This window comes from Schistocerca piceifrons, chromosome 3, assembly GCF_021461385.2.
Source record: "Schistocerca piceifrons isolate TAMUIC-IGC-003096 chromosome 3, iqSchPice1.1, whole genome shotgun sequence".
In the NCBI taxonomy this organism is placed as follows: Eukaryota; Metazoa; Arthropoda; class Insecta; order Orthoptera; family Acrididae; genus Schistocerca; species Schistocerca piceifrons.
Genome location: NC_060140.1, coordinates 518,966,001 through 518,985,043, shown reverse-complemented (window position 1 = coordinate 518,985,043; position 19,043 = coordinate 518,966,001). Strand labels below are relative to the sequence as shown.

General features: G+C 43.1%; 1 protein-coding gene across 1 annotated transcript in view; it reads left to right on the top strand.

Moving 5' to 3' along the window:
- The window catches only part of LOC124788792 (gamma-aminobutyric acid receptor alpha-like), a 77,280-nt gene extending 58,700 nt beyond the window's left edge, over positions 1-18,580 (top strand). Inside the window, exon 8 of the mRNA XM_047256075.1 lies at positions 18,155-18,580. Coding sequence (XP_047112031.1) covers positions 18,155-18,580 — 426 coding nt within the window. The remainder of the gene's footprint in view (positions 1-18,154) is intronic.
- Positions 18,581-19,043: the final 463 nt, after the last annotated feature.

The window sequence follows — 19,043 nt, the reverse complement described above, 5'->3', positions numbered from 1 at the left end:
ACAGTAAACAGTTGGTTTCAGAGAAACCTAAACACTCAGATTTATCGAAAGGAGTAATTTTCGTAGAAGAGACAGTATTTGGCAGTTAGTAAATAGCACGAAAGCACACTGTTTAGTAACGCATGTTATGCTACTGGCCTGTAAGTGGAGCACCAGACGTCTGTAGTGTGAATGCCAGTCTCTGTCTTCTGGAGGAAATGGCGTGAGTGGTGGAGATGTAGGCTGTGCCCGCTTGATGAACAGCTGTAGTATAAGCACTTCCTGCTTTTGTTGTTGATATTCCAGAATTTGCTTTTGTAGTTCTTCTTGTCGTGCCTGGTGCTGCACCTGTTGCATCCGTTGTTCTTCTTGTTGTGGCTTCTACTGCATTTGAAGTTGCATCTCTTGCTGCCACAGTTTCGTGAGCACTGAACTTAAGTTTGTTATCATCAAATACTTGCTAAATTAAAGTCCTTATCATCAATACTACACCTGCTACAGCGCAATACACTCTTTATTATACAAAAAGACGTGGACGCATGGTACTCACAGTTCACAGTTTCAGTCTACACTGTGTTATCGCATACTGTAGAACGCACCAAGAGAATGATTCAGAAAGTCCACGGTCAAGCAAATCCGTCAATAATCCTTGAAATACAAATTCAAAACGCAGTCCAATTGAAATCCAGTAAACAGTGAGGTGACAAAAGTATAGTGTAAGCAGTGTAGAGACGTTAGCACGGCACGATTCGAAGTGTTGTGCAGCGGCACGTTGGCCGCGTTTTATCTTCGGTTTTACTGCAGCAGCCAGGCCCATGTGACGGCCGGCAGTCATTCATAGCAGACATTGCAGGATATCGACTTTCCTGTCTAATGACAGAAATATAGCAGCTTTGTTTTCTATGTCTTTACTGTATGTCAAAGTTCTTCCAAGTTAAGAGTGGGATGGTGATCATAAACTAGAAATGATAGCATTAATTTGATTTAGTCTAAGCCATTTAATTTCAGGATGATTATCAGTCTTATTGCGTATATTGTAGGCATGTAAGTTTCTGCTTAACAATGTTCTTAACAGTACCCTGAGTGGCTTCCTGCGAATGGTCTTAGCGTCAATTTTAAAAAGCCACATATTCAGTTCTCCATATCTATGGGTACTGCACAAGCAAAAAATGTAACACATGGTGAGAAAATAATGAATAGGGTGGAAACTTCAAAATTCTTTGCTGTCCATTTTGAGTAGAATTTAAACTGTGATGATATTTTGAAGCTTCTTTAACAGCTTACTTCAGCCATATTAGAATTCAGAATAATTACAAATCTTGGAGAGAAACAAATCAGTAGGTTGACATATTTTGCATATTTTCATTCAATAATGTCATATGGAATAATGTCCTGGGGTAACTCACCTCTAAGAAAGAAAGTGTTCATCGCTCAAAAACGTGCTGCAAGAGTGACATGTGATGCACAACCACGATCATCTTGTAGGTATCTGTTTAAGGAGTTGGGCATTCTCAATAATGCTTTACACTACATTTATTCCATCATGAAGTTTGTCGTAAATTGTCCACTGCAGTTCTAAAGGAACAATGATGCTCATAAATAGGATAGCGGAGAGAAAAATAGCATTCACTTCTCCATGTTAATGTTGTCTTTAGCACAAAAATGGGTGCAGAATGCTCCAACTAAACTTTTTGATAACTTAACTCGGTGATAAAAAATGTCTTAGAGATAGTAAAACAAAATTGGGAAACAATCTAAAAAAGTTATCCGTGACAAATCCTCCTATTCCGTAGAAACATTTCTATTACTGTAATGTGTAAAAGGTGTTGAAAAGACTATCTATAGTGTAAATAATACTTGAAACATGGGGCTAAGTAACTAATCAACTTGTGGCGTTACTTTTGAAGCACACAATCGTTTCATAGACGCATAATGAGCAGACACTCGAAACATTTTGTTGTCTGAATTTATTTGTGCTAAATGTCTTCGAGGATAACGTATAGTGCGTCGGGAAAGTTTCTTCTGTTGTTTCACCAATATATCTGTGTGTATATGGGATTCATTTCCCCATATTATGGTGCACTAGATAGATGTGGGCAGAATACGTAATTAGCACTTTTAGTTTACAGAGTATGCAGCAATTATCCCAGTCCATTTCTGTCTTAGGAATATGTTTGTCTCTGCGTTGTAGCAAATTTTATTGATGTGATTCTTCCATGTCATACATCTATCGACCGTAATGCCAAGGAATTTTTAATTCGCTACCTCTGTTTCACTGAATCTGCATATATAAGACAGATATTATTTGGCTGTAGTGATCTCTTTGCATGTACTGATTGTGTGTGGCATTTTAAGAGCTGTTTTTTTCGTCATTCTTGTGAATGGTTTGATGTGGGCGGCTACATCCTTAGTTATTTGTTGTATATATCAAGGCCTCTGTCTTATCGTATAGTTAATTCACTTTACGGCTCCCTTCTAACATGGCAATTTTTTTGTGAGGTCTTACCCCATGTCCTATCATCCCGTCAATGTTTTCCACATATCCCTTTTTTCACTGATGATTCTATAGAGAGTCTCCTCATTTATTATCCTGTTAGTCCTCTTACTTTTCTTCTTCCTTCTGAACATCACACAGCAAACGCTTCGACTGCTTTTCCTATTTTCCTGCAATCCATGAAATACTTCCATACGGCGCAGTGCATTGGACATTCATTCTCATAAATTCCTTTCTCAAATTAAAGTCTTTTTTTATACTAGCAGACTTCATTTGACAAGGAACTCACCGTTTTCTTGTGGTAGTCTGCTTCTTATGTCCTCTTTGCTTCGTCCATCATTCGTTATTTCGATTTTAAGGTAGCAGAATTCGTTCACTTTGTGTACCGCGTGATTTCTAATGTTGTTGTCGAACTAGTCTCTCTCTCCTCTTCAATACTTTCTTCTTTCTGTTGTTCGGTCCCAGTTCATATTCTATGTTCAGTAGGTGTTCCTTCAGTTCAGTAGGTCTTGTCATTCTTTCTCACCTTCACTGCCGACAGCGGTACAACCTGCGAATCTTATTATTGACATCGCATTTACAAACAAATTGTTCTCCGTAAATTATGTACTAGCCTCTTCACCTCTCTACGAGTGAGTGTAGCCTGCATACAGTATTAAGTAGCCGCCTAATATTGAAAGCGTAACATATATCAGTTACATACAGAATGAAGAACAGTGAGTCTAGTAATGATAATTCAAAATAAATATATAAATTACTGTGAGAAATACAATCCAGTGATTTCAAAAGAACCAAGAAGAAGAACGAAAGATGACTTCCAGAAAGTTAGAGTGATTATGCACAGAAGCGCCAAAGAAACAGGTATAGGCATACGTATTCAAATACAGTGATATGTAAACAGGCAGAATACGGCGCTGAGGTCGGCAACGCCCATATAAGACAAGTGTCTGGCACAGTTATTAGATCGGTTACTGCTGCTACACTATGCAGGTTATCAAGATTTAAGTAAGTTTGAACGTGGTATTATATTCGGCTCACGAGCGGTGGGATACAGCGTCTCCGATGTAGCGATGAAGTGAAGATTTTCCGGTACGACCATTTCACGAGTGTACCGTGAGTATCAGGAATCTGGTAAAACATCAGATCTCCGACATCGCTGCAAGAACGGGACCAACGACGAGTGAAGAGAATCAATCAACGTGACAGAAGTGCAACCCTTCGGCAAATTGCTGCAGATTGCAATGCCGGGCCATCAACAAGTGTCAGCGTCCGAACCATCCATCGAAACATAATCGAAACGGGCTTTCGGAGCCGAAGGCCCACTCGTATACCCTTGAAGACTGCACGACACAAAGCTTTATGCCTCGCCTGCGCCCGTTAACACCGACATTGGACTGTTGATGACTGGAAATGTGTTGCCTGGTCGGACGAGTCTCGTTTCAGATTGTATCGAGCGGATGACGTGTGCGGGTATGGAGACAACCATCCATGGACCCTGCATGTCAGCAGCGAACAGTTCAAGCTGGTGGAGGCTCTGTAATGGTGTGGGGCGTTTGCAACTAGAGTGATATGGTACACCTGATACGTCCAGAAACGACTCTGACAGTGCGTAAGTATCCTGTCTGATCACTTGCATCCATTCATGTCCATTGTGCATTTCGACGGACATGGGCAATTCCAACAGGACAATGCGACACCTCGCAACTCCAGAATTGCTACAGAGTGGCTCCAGAAACACTCTTATGAGTTTAAACACTTCCGCTGGCCACCAAACTCCCCAGACTTGAACATTATTGACCATATCTAGGATTCCTTGCAACGTGCTGTTCAAAAGAGGTCTCCATGCCCTCGTACTCTTACGGATGTATGGACAACCCTGCAGGGTTCATGGTGTCATTCCCCTCTAGCACTACTTCAGACATTAGTCGAGTCCACGCCACGTCATGTTGCGGCACTTCTGCGTGCTCGCGGGGTCCCTAGACGATATAAGGCAGGCGTACCAATTTCTTTGGCTCTTCAGTGGACATTGAGGTAATTAAGCGTTTTGGAGAGAACGGAAGATATACGAGATTCTGATGATTGCGTTTTATAGATGTTTGAATTTTGCTGTTTTTAACGAAATTCTTCTCAGAAATTTCTAATCAGGGCGCTAAAACTCACGTTGTTGATACCATTTAAGAACAAATTATCTTCATCGTGCAGAATATGTTGAGCAGTAGTTGTAAATTTACTCTTGTGGAGTGCACGCGTGATATTCTGATGCGAAAGTTAAACTATGACGGATTGGCCGACACAATATGATTTTTGTTTCTGTCTTAATATATGCCAACTTTATGTTAACCACAGAAAAACAGGGACTCTGAAACTGAAGGAGTCAAGCATGGTGCACCACAAAGTTCTTTATAGAATGCTTTATTGTTTGTTATACATTATGATGTCAAACTTGCACTGTCACAGAATGATTTTTTTCCTTCTTGTCTGTGATACAGATATTGCAATTAAAGACAATATTAGTCCTCCTGTGAACTATAGAAACAAATATAGGAGACATATAGTGTTCGTTAATGGGAACTACAATCAGATAATAACAGGAACTGGTAAACCCACGTCGGAGACATAATTAAGACACATCTGCTGTACACCGTTGATGGTTACAATATCTTTGTTTATAAAGTGTCTGTATCTTCATATTACAATGCATGCATGTCTGAAGGAACAGACGCTGTTCTGACGATTATAGCTGTGGTAAACTTTACGAAATGGATTCGCATTTTGCAAATTCAGCCTGACATCAGTTGCTCGTGACAGACAAAAATTTGTACTGAACCGGGACTCGATCTCGTGTTTCCCGCTTACTTGCCCTAACTGCCTGTTTTTTTTCCAACATCTTTTTGCCTTAAGAAAGTAGAGCGGTTAGCTTTAGGTTGGTGGAGCCAGGGTGGACAGGGCCCGCAATCGGAGGCCTGGCCACTATGTGTGCCCCATCCTGTCCCTCAACCGCCCCCACCGAATTCTTTTTATTTTATTTTATTTTATTTTTTTGGAACAGGGAGGCAGGTTAAACAATCAATGTTTCTTTATTCGTGCAACTGTGCCCTTCTATGGGTAAAGAGAGTATAAATACAACGTAAAGTCTGGCCTTCCGGCAGAACCAACATTAGATACTACATCCGCGGTTACCAGCGGCAGACGTCCGAGCTTTTTTTTTTTTAAAAAATAAAGAAGCGTCGGCTATCCGAGCAACCCTCCAGGCCCGATCTAAAATTTTGTCTGTCCCAGAATCCACAACCCTTACTCTGGCACATTTCGTGATTCCCACACAGGGAGATACAGATATTTTATCGTCATTTTAGCCCAGCAAGGAATGGATACATCATTGATGGAAAGTACAGACACTGTATAAACACAGAAATTGAAACCCTCAACGGGCTAAAATGTTCATACAATATTAGTCTCTCCTTGTGCCGCAATCACGAAATCTGCGAGCATAAAAGTTGTGGACTACGTGACATACGCAAGTTTGCGTCGGACCTGGAGGCGTGCTCGGATAGCCGAAGTGGTTAAGGCGACCACTCGCGATAAGCGGAAAATCCGGGATCGTGTCCCGGTCCGACACCAATTTTCATCTGTCTCAAACAGTTGACGTCATACCGGATTTGTAAAACTCGACTCAATTTCATACCATCTGCTATACTTATGATTACTGCTATGAGCTATTTTGAAAAGAAGGAATTAGTAAATTCTAAACGTTTTCATTCACCAATGAGTTACTGAATCTTAATTTTTTTACGTGGGGGAAGAGGCGGATCTTGGATTCGAGTTAAAGAGGAAACATTTTCAGATTACATTATTATGTTTTAAAATTTGTGTCTCGTGTTAACTTTGAAACGTTCTGCACTTCTCTTCAAAGCTTTTGATATTCTGACATCTGCTTCACAATACATATACCAGTTGCTTTTAAAACAGTGTTCCATACTCTCACAGGAGATATTATTGGTTATAACTATAAACTTACATCCGGAAATAAATACCTGTTGAGAAATGGATCACTCAAATTTTTCGGGAATGATCAGCACTCGCTTGTCAGAAGTAAAGGCTGTCTTCCTGTTGACGTTCGTGACTCATTCCTTATTTTTCTTTTTTAGAAACTTTTATTATTGGTGGAATCTTCTCATACTCCCATCCGGGTGATGTTTCGGTGAGTGTCACTCTCATCATCTTCTGGTGCTAGGACTGGAGTGTTCTGTGCAGCCAGTCACCAGTCCACGAGAGTCACCTTTAGGAATGGAACTGAAAAGCACTTCGTGTTAGACGGAACTTGTTACTTTTTAGAAGTTCTTCCCCTTTTCGAGAATCCTAGTATTCATGCTGTCACTGTTATGACCTGACGAAACAACAATCGTGCAGTATACTGTAACTGTGGGCTCTTTGACTGCGCTGGGAGATGGTGGAGTGGGACTAAAAGATATGAAACATAAGTTCACTTTATTACAAGAATGATTAAAAGGTTCTCTTAACTTTATGCTATCCATTGCTAAAGGACCAAGCATCACTTGAAGGACACATTTACTAAACTCTTATCTTGAAGTACAAAGTTCAGAATGGCAGTTCAAAATAAGATATGAGTAACCCATGTGTGCTAACTAGACGATGTTGTGTGCTCGACCGGAGGTCACGAACTGGGCCGAGCCTTCCTCTAATCGGCTGTGTATTGGCCTCCGTGCGGTGGCGCTGAGGCGCTGCGAGAGAGGGAGTGACTTGGCCAGCGCCTCCCATACGGGCTTTGCGGAATGCCGCGAGACATCGTTAGCTCTCCTGGTGTCGACGCGAGGTGCCGACTTTGTTACGGCACCGCGATCTTTGGATTATACCTCAATCATATTCTCCGAAAATCAGCCGAAATTTTTGAAATTTATAGTAAACGCTTCTAATAAAACGTTGCATGCGGGATGTTATATTCCCATTTTCACCTCCCTTTTCCCTCCCCAGCTTCCCTTCGATACGCGCCGGTGTGTACGACGGAATATTCGGCACATTCGCTGCTATTATTTAACGAAACCACTCGGATATATTCAATTCTTCCTGATACAAACAGAGTTTCAGGATGAATAGTAAATATTGTTGGAGGTAAATAAATGTCGTGTGACTAGGGCCTCCGGTCGGGCAGACCGTTCTCCGGGTGCAAGTCTTTCAAATGGTTCAAATGGCTCTGAGCACTATGGGACTCAACTGCTGAGGTCATAAGTCCCCTAGAACGTAGAACTACTTACACCTAACTAACCTAAGGACAACACACACATCCATGCCCGAGGCAGGATTCGAACCTGCGACCGTAGCGGTCGCGCGCTTCCAGACTGTAGCGCCAGAACCGCTCGGCCACCAGCGGCCGGCCAAGTCTTTCGATTTGACGTCACTTCGGTGACTTGCGCGTCGATGTAGATGAAATGATGATGATGAGGACAACAAAACACCCAGTCCCTGAACATAGAAAATCTCCGACCCAGCCGGGAATCGAATCCAGGCCCTTAGGATTGACATTCTGTCGCGCTGACCACTCAGCTACCGGGGGCGGACTTGTTACAGGTAGTAGTATAAACTAATTCGCATAATATATTCCTTATTAAACTACAAGTGTCCATTTGATATTGGTTACACAGATACACCTGGTTACCGAGATACAGCTGCTGTTAAAGGAATATATTTTCATTTCTCGTGTTGATACTCCAGTTGCTATGGGTTTATCTATCGTCTTTTATGTTTTCACGCTGCGCTTGAGAACACACAATTCAAGTTTTCAACTGTGGTTGTGATTTGTTGGTCAGTACTGCATCGTTTAAGCATAACCGCACATAGAAATGCTGAGTATTTGTGTACCGGTTTTGTAATGGAAACGTGCTGTTTCTCGTAGGAAAAACAGGCGACGATTTTCTCACCGCAGAGTGTCAGATTCAAGATCATTTACTCCTGTTTCCACTAAACTATGTGAGACTAGTCGAGTGCCCAGCAGTCGTATTTAATCTGAACCTACAAATCAAAAGAAATGCAGATGAAGCAAATAATGTTATTCAGTTGCTGCTTCAACAAGCAGACATAGAATTTAATCTACGACTATCGCTGTTCAGCATACAAGAATATGAAGGACATCATTTACGCACGACCTCTATGCTTGTCATTTTCATCGGGTTCAGCAACTTTTGGAAGGTGTTTAATGCAAACGATTGCAATTTTGCCGTTGGATACTCGCATATTGGAGTCAGGCACACGATCTGGTTCCACTTGTCGGCTTTGAGCAGTGACGCCCTGTGTGAGGTCATTAGTTTACTGGTGAAGCCACTACTCGCGACGGTGTCAATAACACAAGTAACTGACATCCGTGACCCGACAAAAACCTACCTCATTTTATTGTGGCGCATTTTCAAGAATGCATCTTTATAAATGTATGGTGCAGTGTGATAGATATGAATTAGACCGGGGCTGTTGTGTTACCGCACCATCTTACAGCGTTATGTAGAAAACGAGCTTCCAGCATCACTGGAAGCGGTTCCTATCGTTTCAAGCATGGATATGTTGTTCCATCAGGCGGGGCTCTTGAACCTTCTAGTCGTCAGGTGTCTCATCATCTAAACCTAAAATTTCCCGGAAATTGGTTTGGCCACTAAGGTCGCTGGACCTAACCCCCGAAGAGTTTTGCCTGTGATAAAGACTGAAGGGCGAAGCCTATAAATACAAAGAAGAGGAGCTGATCCTTTAGATTATTAGCAGTACTGCCCTCACAAAGAAACGACAAGACCCCATTAGGACAGTTGCACGTTGTGTTGTCTAGAGAACTGGAAAGTGAAGTCGAAGGTAGAGTTAATGAAAATCAAGCTTGAACCTGACTGATCATTCGGTGAATAAGGTTACATGTATGCAAAAATAGCAAAAATGCCGGGTGGAGGCGCTGCGAGGTCGGCTGTGGGGAAAACCTGCAATTTGTATGAAGAAACGGGGTCAACGAAAAATGCTCCAAGAACCGGCAGAAAACCAATATTGACTGATATAGATAACTGTAATAGAACTTGTCGTATTTCTCTGCAAGATCATCGGCGAATCGAAAAAGATGGATATGCCATCTTGAAGACTTTAAGGGTTGAAGCTTCTGGTGGAAAGGTGAGACAAAAATTTTGTGAAAATGGTTTGGTAGCGAGGGCTCCAAGTACGAAAAGAAGCGTTATTGAACAAAATGCAGAGGCAGAAACGTATGAAACGGGCTAGGGAGTGGACGCAAGAAGACGCAGCTAAAGACATTTGGAGTGACGAGACTAAGACCATTATCTTTGGAAGCGATGGAATTAAGTTCGTTCGTCGTCGTCCAGGCAAAGACTTGTTGCCTGAGTGCACCACTGCCACTATGAAGCATCCCATCAGCGTCATAGTGTGTGGTTACATGGCAAGACGTGACATTGGGCGTCTGCAAAGTGTTGCGGGTCAACATTAACGAGAAATATTACCAAGAAGAAGGCTTAATATTGAAAATGATGCCCTCTATTCATGATTTGTTTCAGGGTAAGAACGATCAGCGCAACTTTCAGCTACACAGTGCGCCATGTCACAGCACTATAGTTAATAAGCAGTGGTTTCCTGGCCATGGAATTAGCGTGCTGACTTTGCCTGCTAGCAGTCACGATCTTAATCTGATCCAGAACTTGTAGTCAGGACTGAAAATTTGGTTTCACAACGGTATCTCAAAAACAAGAGGGAGCTGCTACAGACCCTCATCAGTTCATTTTTCAGAGTCATTAAACCAAAAGATCTTCGACATCTGGTATACCCGATATCGTGCAGAATCGAGGCAGCAATTAAATCAACAGGTTATTCCGGGAAGTACTGAGAAACATTGCAATAATTTTTTACCATTTAACTCGAAAGTTTCTGAAATTGTTAGGTTGTGAGTATCTTGTTTGAAATATTCCTAAATTTTTAATGTTAACCATAATTTTCAAATATCAGACGTTAGGAAACTTTACTTGAAAATTTCTACTGAATTATTCTCTCCGCAGGATTGTTCATGTACGCATTCGACACTTGTATTGCACACATCTCGTCCTCTCTATGGCGTCCTCTCCACCATCCCCCCATCTCTCATTTCACTTCATCCTCCCACTTTCAACTGTCCCTCTCCCCCTTCCCACTCTCCTGTCTCTTCATCTCCTCCTCACCCCCCCTCCCCCTCTGTCCATTTCCCCTGGCCGCTCTTCTGTCCATTTCCTGCTCCTCTTATATCTGTCTATCTCATCCTCCCTCTCTCTCACTGTTCATCTCCTGCCCCACTCTCTACACTCAGTCGTGCCCATCTACAGGTGTAACCCCTGCAAGACATGCCAATAATACCCACACAACACGTCTCGTCACCTCTCTATCTGTCCTTCTCCTCATCCCTGCTCTCTGTCGATCTCCTCCTCCCTTCTCTCTCTCTCTCTGACCACCACCTTCTTCCTAATGTTTTTGTCCACCTCATCTTCCTCTATTTTTCTGTCTATCCCCACGAATTCTCTGTCCAACTTCTCCTCCCCCTTTTTTGGTCGACTTCATCCTTCCCCCTCTCTCACTGTCATTTCCTCCCCCAAGTCTCTATGCCCAGTCGTGCTGATAGGCCTGTGTAGCCACTACAGGCCATGCTGTTGTTACACTATGTCGTCAAAAGTATCCGGATACCCCCAAAACATACGTTTTTCGTATTAGTTGCATTGTACTGCAACCTACTACCAGGTAGTCCATATAAGCGACCTCAGTAGTCATCAGACATCGTGAGAAAGCAGAATGGGGCAGTCCGTGTAACTCACAGACTTCGAACATGGTCAGGTGATTGGGTGTCACTTGTGTCATGCATCAGTATGCAACATTTCTACACTCCTGAACATCCATAGGTCCACTGTTTCCAATGTGATAGTGAAGTGAAAACGTCAAGGGACATGACAGCAGAAAAGCATACAGGCCAACCTTCTTTGTTGACTGACAGAGACCACCGACAGTTGAAGACAGACGTAATGTGTAAAAGGCAGACATCTATCCAGACCATCACACAGAAATTCCATGCACTGCAAGCACTATGACAGTTAGGCGGGATGTGAAAAAACTTGGATTTCACGGTCGAGCTGCTGCTCGTAAGCAACACATCACGCTGGTAAATGCCAAACGACGCCTCGCTTGGTGTATGGAGCGTAAACATTGGACGCCTGAACAGTGAAAAAACATTGTGTGGAGTGACGAATCATGGTACACAACGTGGCGATCCGATGGCAGGATGTGGATATGCCGAATGCCCGGTAAACGTCATCTGTATAGTGCCAACAGTAAAATTCGGAGGCGTTGGTGTTACATTGTGGTTGTGTTTTTCGTGGAGGGGGCTTGTACCTCTTGATGTTTTGCGTGGCACTATCACAGCACAGGACTACATTGATGTTTTAGGCACCTTCTTGCTTCCCACTGTTGAAGAGCAATTCATGGATGGCGATTGCATCCTTCAACACGATCAAGCACCAGTTCATAATGCATGGCCTGTGGTCGAGTGGCTACACGACAATAATATCCTTGTAATGGACTGGCCTGCACAGATTCCTGACCTGAATCCTATAGAACACCTCTGGGATGTTTTGGAACCCGATTTCGTGCCAGGCCTCACCAACCGACATTGATGCCTCTCCTCAGTGCAGCGCTCCGTGAAGAATGGGCTGCTATTCCCCAAGAAAACTTCCAGCACCTGATTGAATGTATGCCTGCGAGAGTGGAAGCTGTCATCAGGGCTAAGGGTGGGCCAACACCCTACTGAATTCCAGCATTACCGATGGAGGAAGCCACGAACTTGTAAGTCATTTTCAGCCAGGTGTCCGGATACTTTTGATCACATAGTGTATCTGCACAACTTACCACGTCCCCTCTCTACCTGTCCATTTCCTTCTCCACATTGTCCCTGAGCGTCTCATACTCTCCTTTCTGTGTCCATCCCTTTCTAACCCCTCTTTTGATCGCCTCTTCCACCTCACTGCATGTCCATATCCTCCTCCCCTACTTGTCTGTTCACCTCATCCTGCGCCCCTATTACCGTCCATTCCTCATCCCTCTGCTCAGCAGTGCTGATCTGCACGTGTAGCTGCTCCAAGGCATGGGGATACTACCCACTTAAGGTGCTTATCATGCAGGACAGCCTACATGTTAGGAGTACAAACACTTACCTGGCCCTATTTCTACTCCAGTGGGAGGTAAGATTTTCTAACCCCCACAGTGCTGATTCTCTTAGCGTAAACAGCAAGTGTACCAAATTTGGCTGAAATCGATCCAGTGTTTTATGAGGAGATGCCGCACAATCATACATAGATACATTCTGGTTTATATACTGTACATAAGGATAACGATTGATATATACTAAAATAAACTCTGGATTGCAATATTCAGTGGATCACTACAACGTTTCTAGAAGTAATGCCACTTCTGTGCTATTCATCGTGAAGCATCCCATATTTATGGTGGCCAGTTTTAGCTGCCTCACTGTGTATACCTCATATCAGCACGTACTACATCGTGATATTTCAGAATTTTTAAGTTATTTTACGTTAATGTAATATACAGGGTGTAAATTTTAAGTTGACAAACCAGAATAACTCTCAAAATGAGCTTCACACGAAAAAATGTATAGAATTTAATGTTGATTATTTTCGAGTGGGAAATCTGCTGGTGCTAAAATTAGCCTATCACCCCTGCACCTTGCGGGTGGGGTGGGAGGCAACTTTAAAATTTCATATGGGAACCCCCATTTTTATTGCAGAATCAGATTCTACATAAAAAACTAAGTGCAAAAATGGTTCAAATGGCTCTGAGCACAGTGGGACTCAACAGCTGAGGTCATCAGTCCCCTAGAACTTATAACTACTTAAACCTAACTAACACAAGGACATCACACACATCCATGCCTGAGGCAGGATTCGAACCTGCGACTGTAGCAGTCGCGCGGTTCCGGACTGAAGCGCCTAGAACTAAGTACATTTCGTATTAAACATTTGTTTTGATTCTTGGTAGTGGGCGCTGTAATTCGAGAAAATCCATACTCTGATTTTTGCGTGGAACATGGTTACGGATAAATAAAAAATATTTACTTTATAAATTTTGATTCGCTAAAACTAAAACTCTCCCTCTCTCCCCATAGGGTGGGGTGTGAGAGAGAGCATTTAGAGTTTTACAAATGTTGACCCAAATACTACATTAATTTTTTCCGCATATTTGGAGAAGTTTTTCTTGTTTCGTGGTCATGAGGCCACACAACTTTTAATTATCAAAAGAATTATCTGTCTAGCTAACTAATTAACCAAACATCCTACTTAATAACCAGTGAACTCAGTTGTTATTTGTCCGTAACCATTTCCACGCAGAAATGAGAACATGGATTTCCTTGAATTACAGCGCCAACTACCGAGAATCAAAACAAATGTTTAAGACAAAATGTATGTAGTTTTTATATAGAATCTCATTCTGCAATAAAAATGGGGGTTGCCATTTGAAATTTTAAAGTTGCCTCCCGCCCCACCCCCAAGGGGCTGAGGTGGCGCGCTAATTTTAGCACCAGCAGATGTCCCCCTCGAAAATAATCAACTTTGGATTCTACACATTTTTTCATGTGAAGCTTATTTTTCGAGTTATTCTGGTTTGTTAACTTAAAATTTACACCCTGTACAGGGTGTTACAAAAAGATACGGTCAAACTTTCAGGAAACATTCCTCACACACAAAGAAAGAAAATATGTTATGTGGACATGTGTCCCGAAACGCTTACTTTCCATGTTAGAGCTCATTTTATTACTTCTCTTCAAATCACATTAATCATGGAATGGAAACACACAGCAACAGAACGTACCAGCGTGACTTCAAACACTTTGTTACAGGAAATGTTCAAAATGTCCTCCGTTAGCGAGGATACATGCATCCACCCTCCGTCGCATGGAATCCCTGATGCGCTGATGCAGACCTGGAGAATGGCGTATTGTATCACAGCCGTCCACAATACGAGCACGAAGAGTCTCTACATTTGGTACCGGGGTTGCGTAGACAAGAGCTTTCAAATGCCCCCATAAATGAAAGTCAAGAGGGTTGAGGTCAGGAGAGCGTGGAGGCCATGGAATTGGTCCGCCTCTACCAATCCATCGGTCACCGAATCTGTTGTTGAGAACCGTACGAACACTTCGACTGAAATGTGCAGGAGCTCCATCGTGCATGAACCACATGTTGTGTCGTACTTGTACAAACACATGTTCTAGCAGTACTGGTAGAGTATCCCGTATGAAATCATGATAACCTGCTCCATTGAGCGTAGGTGGAAGAATATGGGGTGCAATCAAGAAATCACCAACAATGCCTGCCCAAACGTTCACAGAAAATCTATGTCGATGACGCGATTGCACAATTGCGTGCGGATTCTCGTCAGCCCACACATGTTGATTGTGAAAATTTACAATTTGATCACGTTGGAATGAAGCCTCATCCGTAAAGAGAACATTTGCACTGAAATGAGGATTGACACATTGTTGGATGAACCATTCGCAGAAGTGTACCCGTGGAGGCCAATCAGCTGCTGATAGTGCCTGCATACGCTGTACATGGTACGGAAACAACTGGTTCTCCCGTAGCACTCTCCATACAGTGACGTGGTCAACGTTACGTTGTACAGCAGCAACTTCTCTGACGCTGACATTAGGGTTATCGTCAACTGCACGAAGAATTGCCTCGTCCATTGCAGGTGTCCTCGTCGTTCTAGGTCTTCCCCAGCCGCGAGTCATAGGCTAGAATGTTCCGTGCTCCCTAAGACGCCGATCAATTGCTTCGAACGTCTTCCTGTCGGGACACCTTCGTTCTGGAAATCTGTCTCGATACAAACGTACCGCGCCACGGCTATTGCCACGTGCTAATCCATACATCAAATGGGCATCTGCCAAATCCGCATTTGTAAACATTGCACTGACTGCAAAACCACGTTCGTGATGAACACTAACCTGTTGATGCTACGTACTGATGTGCTTGATGCTATAGTTCAATTCTTTTATCTTGGCGGCTCGCGCATGCCCGCCCAGACGCGGGAGATTGCTGCTTTGCCAGTTGCACACGACACACGCGCCAATAGAAGCAGCACCATAGTATAGCATAGTTCGCAAGCTTACGTTTAGGGGGGAGCGCGCAGTTCATGAAGTAAAGCCACCACGGCCGCATTAACCCTTTCGCTGCTACAAAGACGTGCTCCCTGCAATCCGCGCCGTGCGCGATTTTGTCACTGCACTGCTCGCCTGTGCAGACACATCGTGTTCCGACTGCTTTGAAATCCTTATCATTCGATTCCACAAAAACTATTTGGCCCAAAAATTTGATTTTTACACATCTTCTTGACTGATACCTTCTCCCCCATAAATGACTTAATATTGTTTCGATGTTCAACGCAGTTATTATGCAGCATTAAATATAGTAAACCATTGCACTAAATTTTGAAGAGTTTGCAGAGGTAAAAGTCCATAGAGTATACTTTCCGTATGGTCGATTTTAGTTGCCACAATGTTGAGAATGAAATGTGGACAAGATACCTAAATTTCATATTAAATTTACTGTATAACAATATCTCATTTAAGTACCACAAAGGTGTCGTATGTAACATTGAGAAATATTCCGTCTTCCACGACTGTAACGAAAGTTTTATATACACTGAGCGTGTTTGGCTTTATTTTAAAGCACTTCAGTCAATCAAAAGGAAGTAGACATAATACATTAAACAAAACTGTGGACTTACAAAAACATTAGGACTTGAATATACCGTCTATCAGTGAAGTGCTCTGAGCTATGTCAAATATAATTTTTCTGTGTGGCACACACGAACATCATTTATTTGCTAAAACACTGATCAGCCAACACAAACGTTGAATATTGTGTTACCGCAGCACAAAACTACGAAAGGTGACTTGGCAATGGAGGAGACAAAATACTGTCCACTGAAGATGCTTCAAAAGAGAGAAACGCGTCTGGTCTAAATAAGTCGCTTATTACAGTTGCAGAAGAGGAATATATTTCAGCACAATTGCTAAAACTGCGACTGTGGAACAAAAATAAGAAAGAGAACATGAGTACCATTGTGTATGTGCCATACCTTTCATTGATTGAAGTGCTTTAAAATAAAGCCAAACGCGTCCGGTGTAAATAAAATAAAACTTTTATTACAGTCGCGAAAGACGGAATATTTCTCAGTATTACATACGACACCTATGTGGTACTTAAATTAAGTGAGATATTGTTATACAGTAAATTTTATGTGAAATTTAAGTATCTTGTCCACATTTCATTCTCAACATTGTGGCAACTAAAATCGACCATACGGGAAGTATACGCTATGGACTTCTACATCTGCAAACTCTTCAAAATTTCGTGCAATGGTTTACTACATTTAATGCTGCATAAGAAATGTGTTGAACATCGAAACAAAATTAAGTCATTTATAGGGGGAAGGTATCAGTCAAGAAGACTTGTAAAAATCAAATTTTTGGGCCAAATATTTTTTGTGAAATCGAATGATAAGTGTGTCAAAACAGTGAGAACACCATGTGTCTGCACAGGCGAGCAGTGCAGTGATGACAAAATCGCGCACAGCGCGGAATGCGGGGAGCACGTGTCTGCAGCAGCGAAAGGGTTAATGAAGAGACAAAGCACTAGAAATTTCAAAAAATTGCATTCAAACGAATATAATTCGTGAAGTTAGGCACTTCGATATTGTTTTTGAATAATGAAAATATTATGCACCATAGAAGGTTTGAACTCATAACCTTTCGCATAGATGCCCATCACCTTACCACTTGCGCTAACACAGCTCGTCTGCCTAGAACATGCCATGAGGACTATAAGGGGTCACGCAAAATACTGACAAACACTGTTGGTATGACTATGAATTACTCACGCTTCGTCGAAGTACAATAGGAAATAAACAATTACCGCTGTTCTTTATTGCGAAACAGCGGTTCGTGAGATTGATACAAACACCTTTCCTTGCTGTCGCCTGAATTAGGAGTCTTATTGCTTGTTTGGTTTAATTAATTAATACAATATGAAGCAATTGGTACAAACAATGTTTTTTCCAAACTTTCTATAAAAGAAAGTCTGCTATCAAGACATTGCTTTTATTCTATTACTTTATTTATGACTGAACGTTTCTAAATCTGAAGACACTCGTCCATGCTCTGCACTACAGTCGAGATCTGGCAACGTCGTTCTCTGTTCATTGGCTGACTGTGTTTTATTATGTCAGATGCGCAGAACGAACCTAAACTCGGCCGCCAACATAAATGACGCGCACTTTAGTACTGTAGAGCAATGAGTCGTATGTCAACACAAGTACCGAAGTCAACATTACCTTCCTTCAATTCGGCCAACTGGCAGTACATACTGACGAAACTAAAATAAGCTTTAACGTGGAAATTAAGCGTTTCCGGACACATGTCCACATAACAGCTTTTCTTTATTTGTGTGTGAGGAATGTTTCCTGAAAGTTTGGCCGTACCTTTTTGTAACACCCTGTATATCTCTGACTCCTTTGCACACTTTTAGAAGCTGCACTCGACAGAGTATGATGAGTGCAGTGTAGTGCAGTGCTGATGTGCTCGTGACAGCCTGGTTGCCCCGCCCACAGGACCCGCCCAGCTACGGCATGTCGCGCTCGCCTTCGCCGGCGGTGGGCGCGTCGGCGGCTGCGGCTGCGGCGGCCGTGCCGCTGCACGTGCACTCCGGGCCCGCCGGCCACGGCGGCCGCGCGCCGCTGTCGCGCGTGACGCGCCACACGCAGACGGAGCGGCGCGTGCCGCGCTGGCGCCAGCTGCTGTACTGCCTGGCGGGCGACGACGCCTTCCGGCGCCAGCGGCAGCGAGAGGCCGCACAGCGAGCCAGGGACGCCGCGGCGCCGCGCCACGTCAACAGCGTCTCGCAGATCGACCGCGCGGCGCGCGTCCTCTTCCCCGCCTCGTTCGGCCTTCTCAACGTCTGCTACTGGCTCGCCTACTACACCTACCAGGAGGAGTTCCAGTGGGACGACGCGGCGCTGCCCTCTGCCAAGCTCTAGCTCCACCCGCTTCCCCCGTATAGCCCAGTAATATGGACGCCTGAGTAACGAAGTGGACTACGCATGATTTTGCCGATTTTTGCTTCTTGTAGTCCAAACAGAGATCTTTCAGGAACAAATGCACCATGTCGTGGAATGCAAACATATTTATAGGAAAAGTATGGCCACCCTTTTCCCTTCGTGTTGCTGCTGTCTGCAGTTTTTCGGGAGAGGCTAGTGTGACTAGAAGGTTGCTGTGAACTAACTTCAAAATGATGTATCACTCGATGCCACCACGAAAGTCGACACCGATCGATCCCATAAGCTGCGAAGGGTACTAAGTTCTCAAGTGTGTGAGTGGACCTCGGAAATCGCGACATATTCCGAAGAATCGGCTAAATATCTGTAGCAAGCAGTAATATAATTGGCATTGCTGCTTATATGGCTTCCCACACCTTTGGAAATCGCAAAATATTAAAAAAAA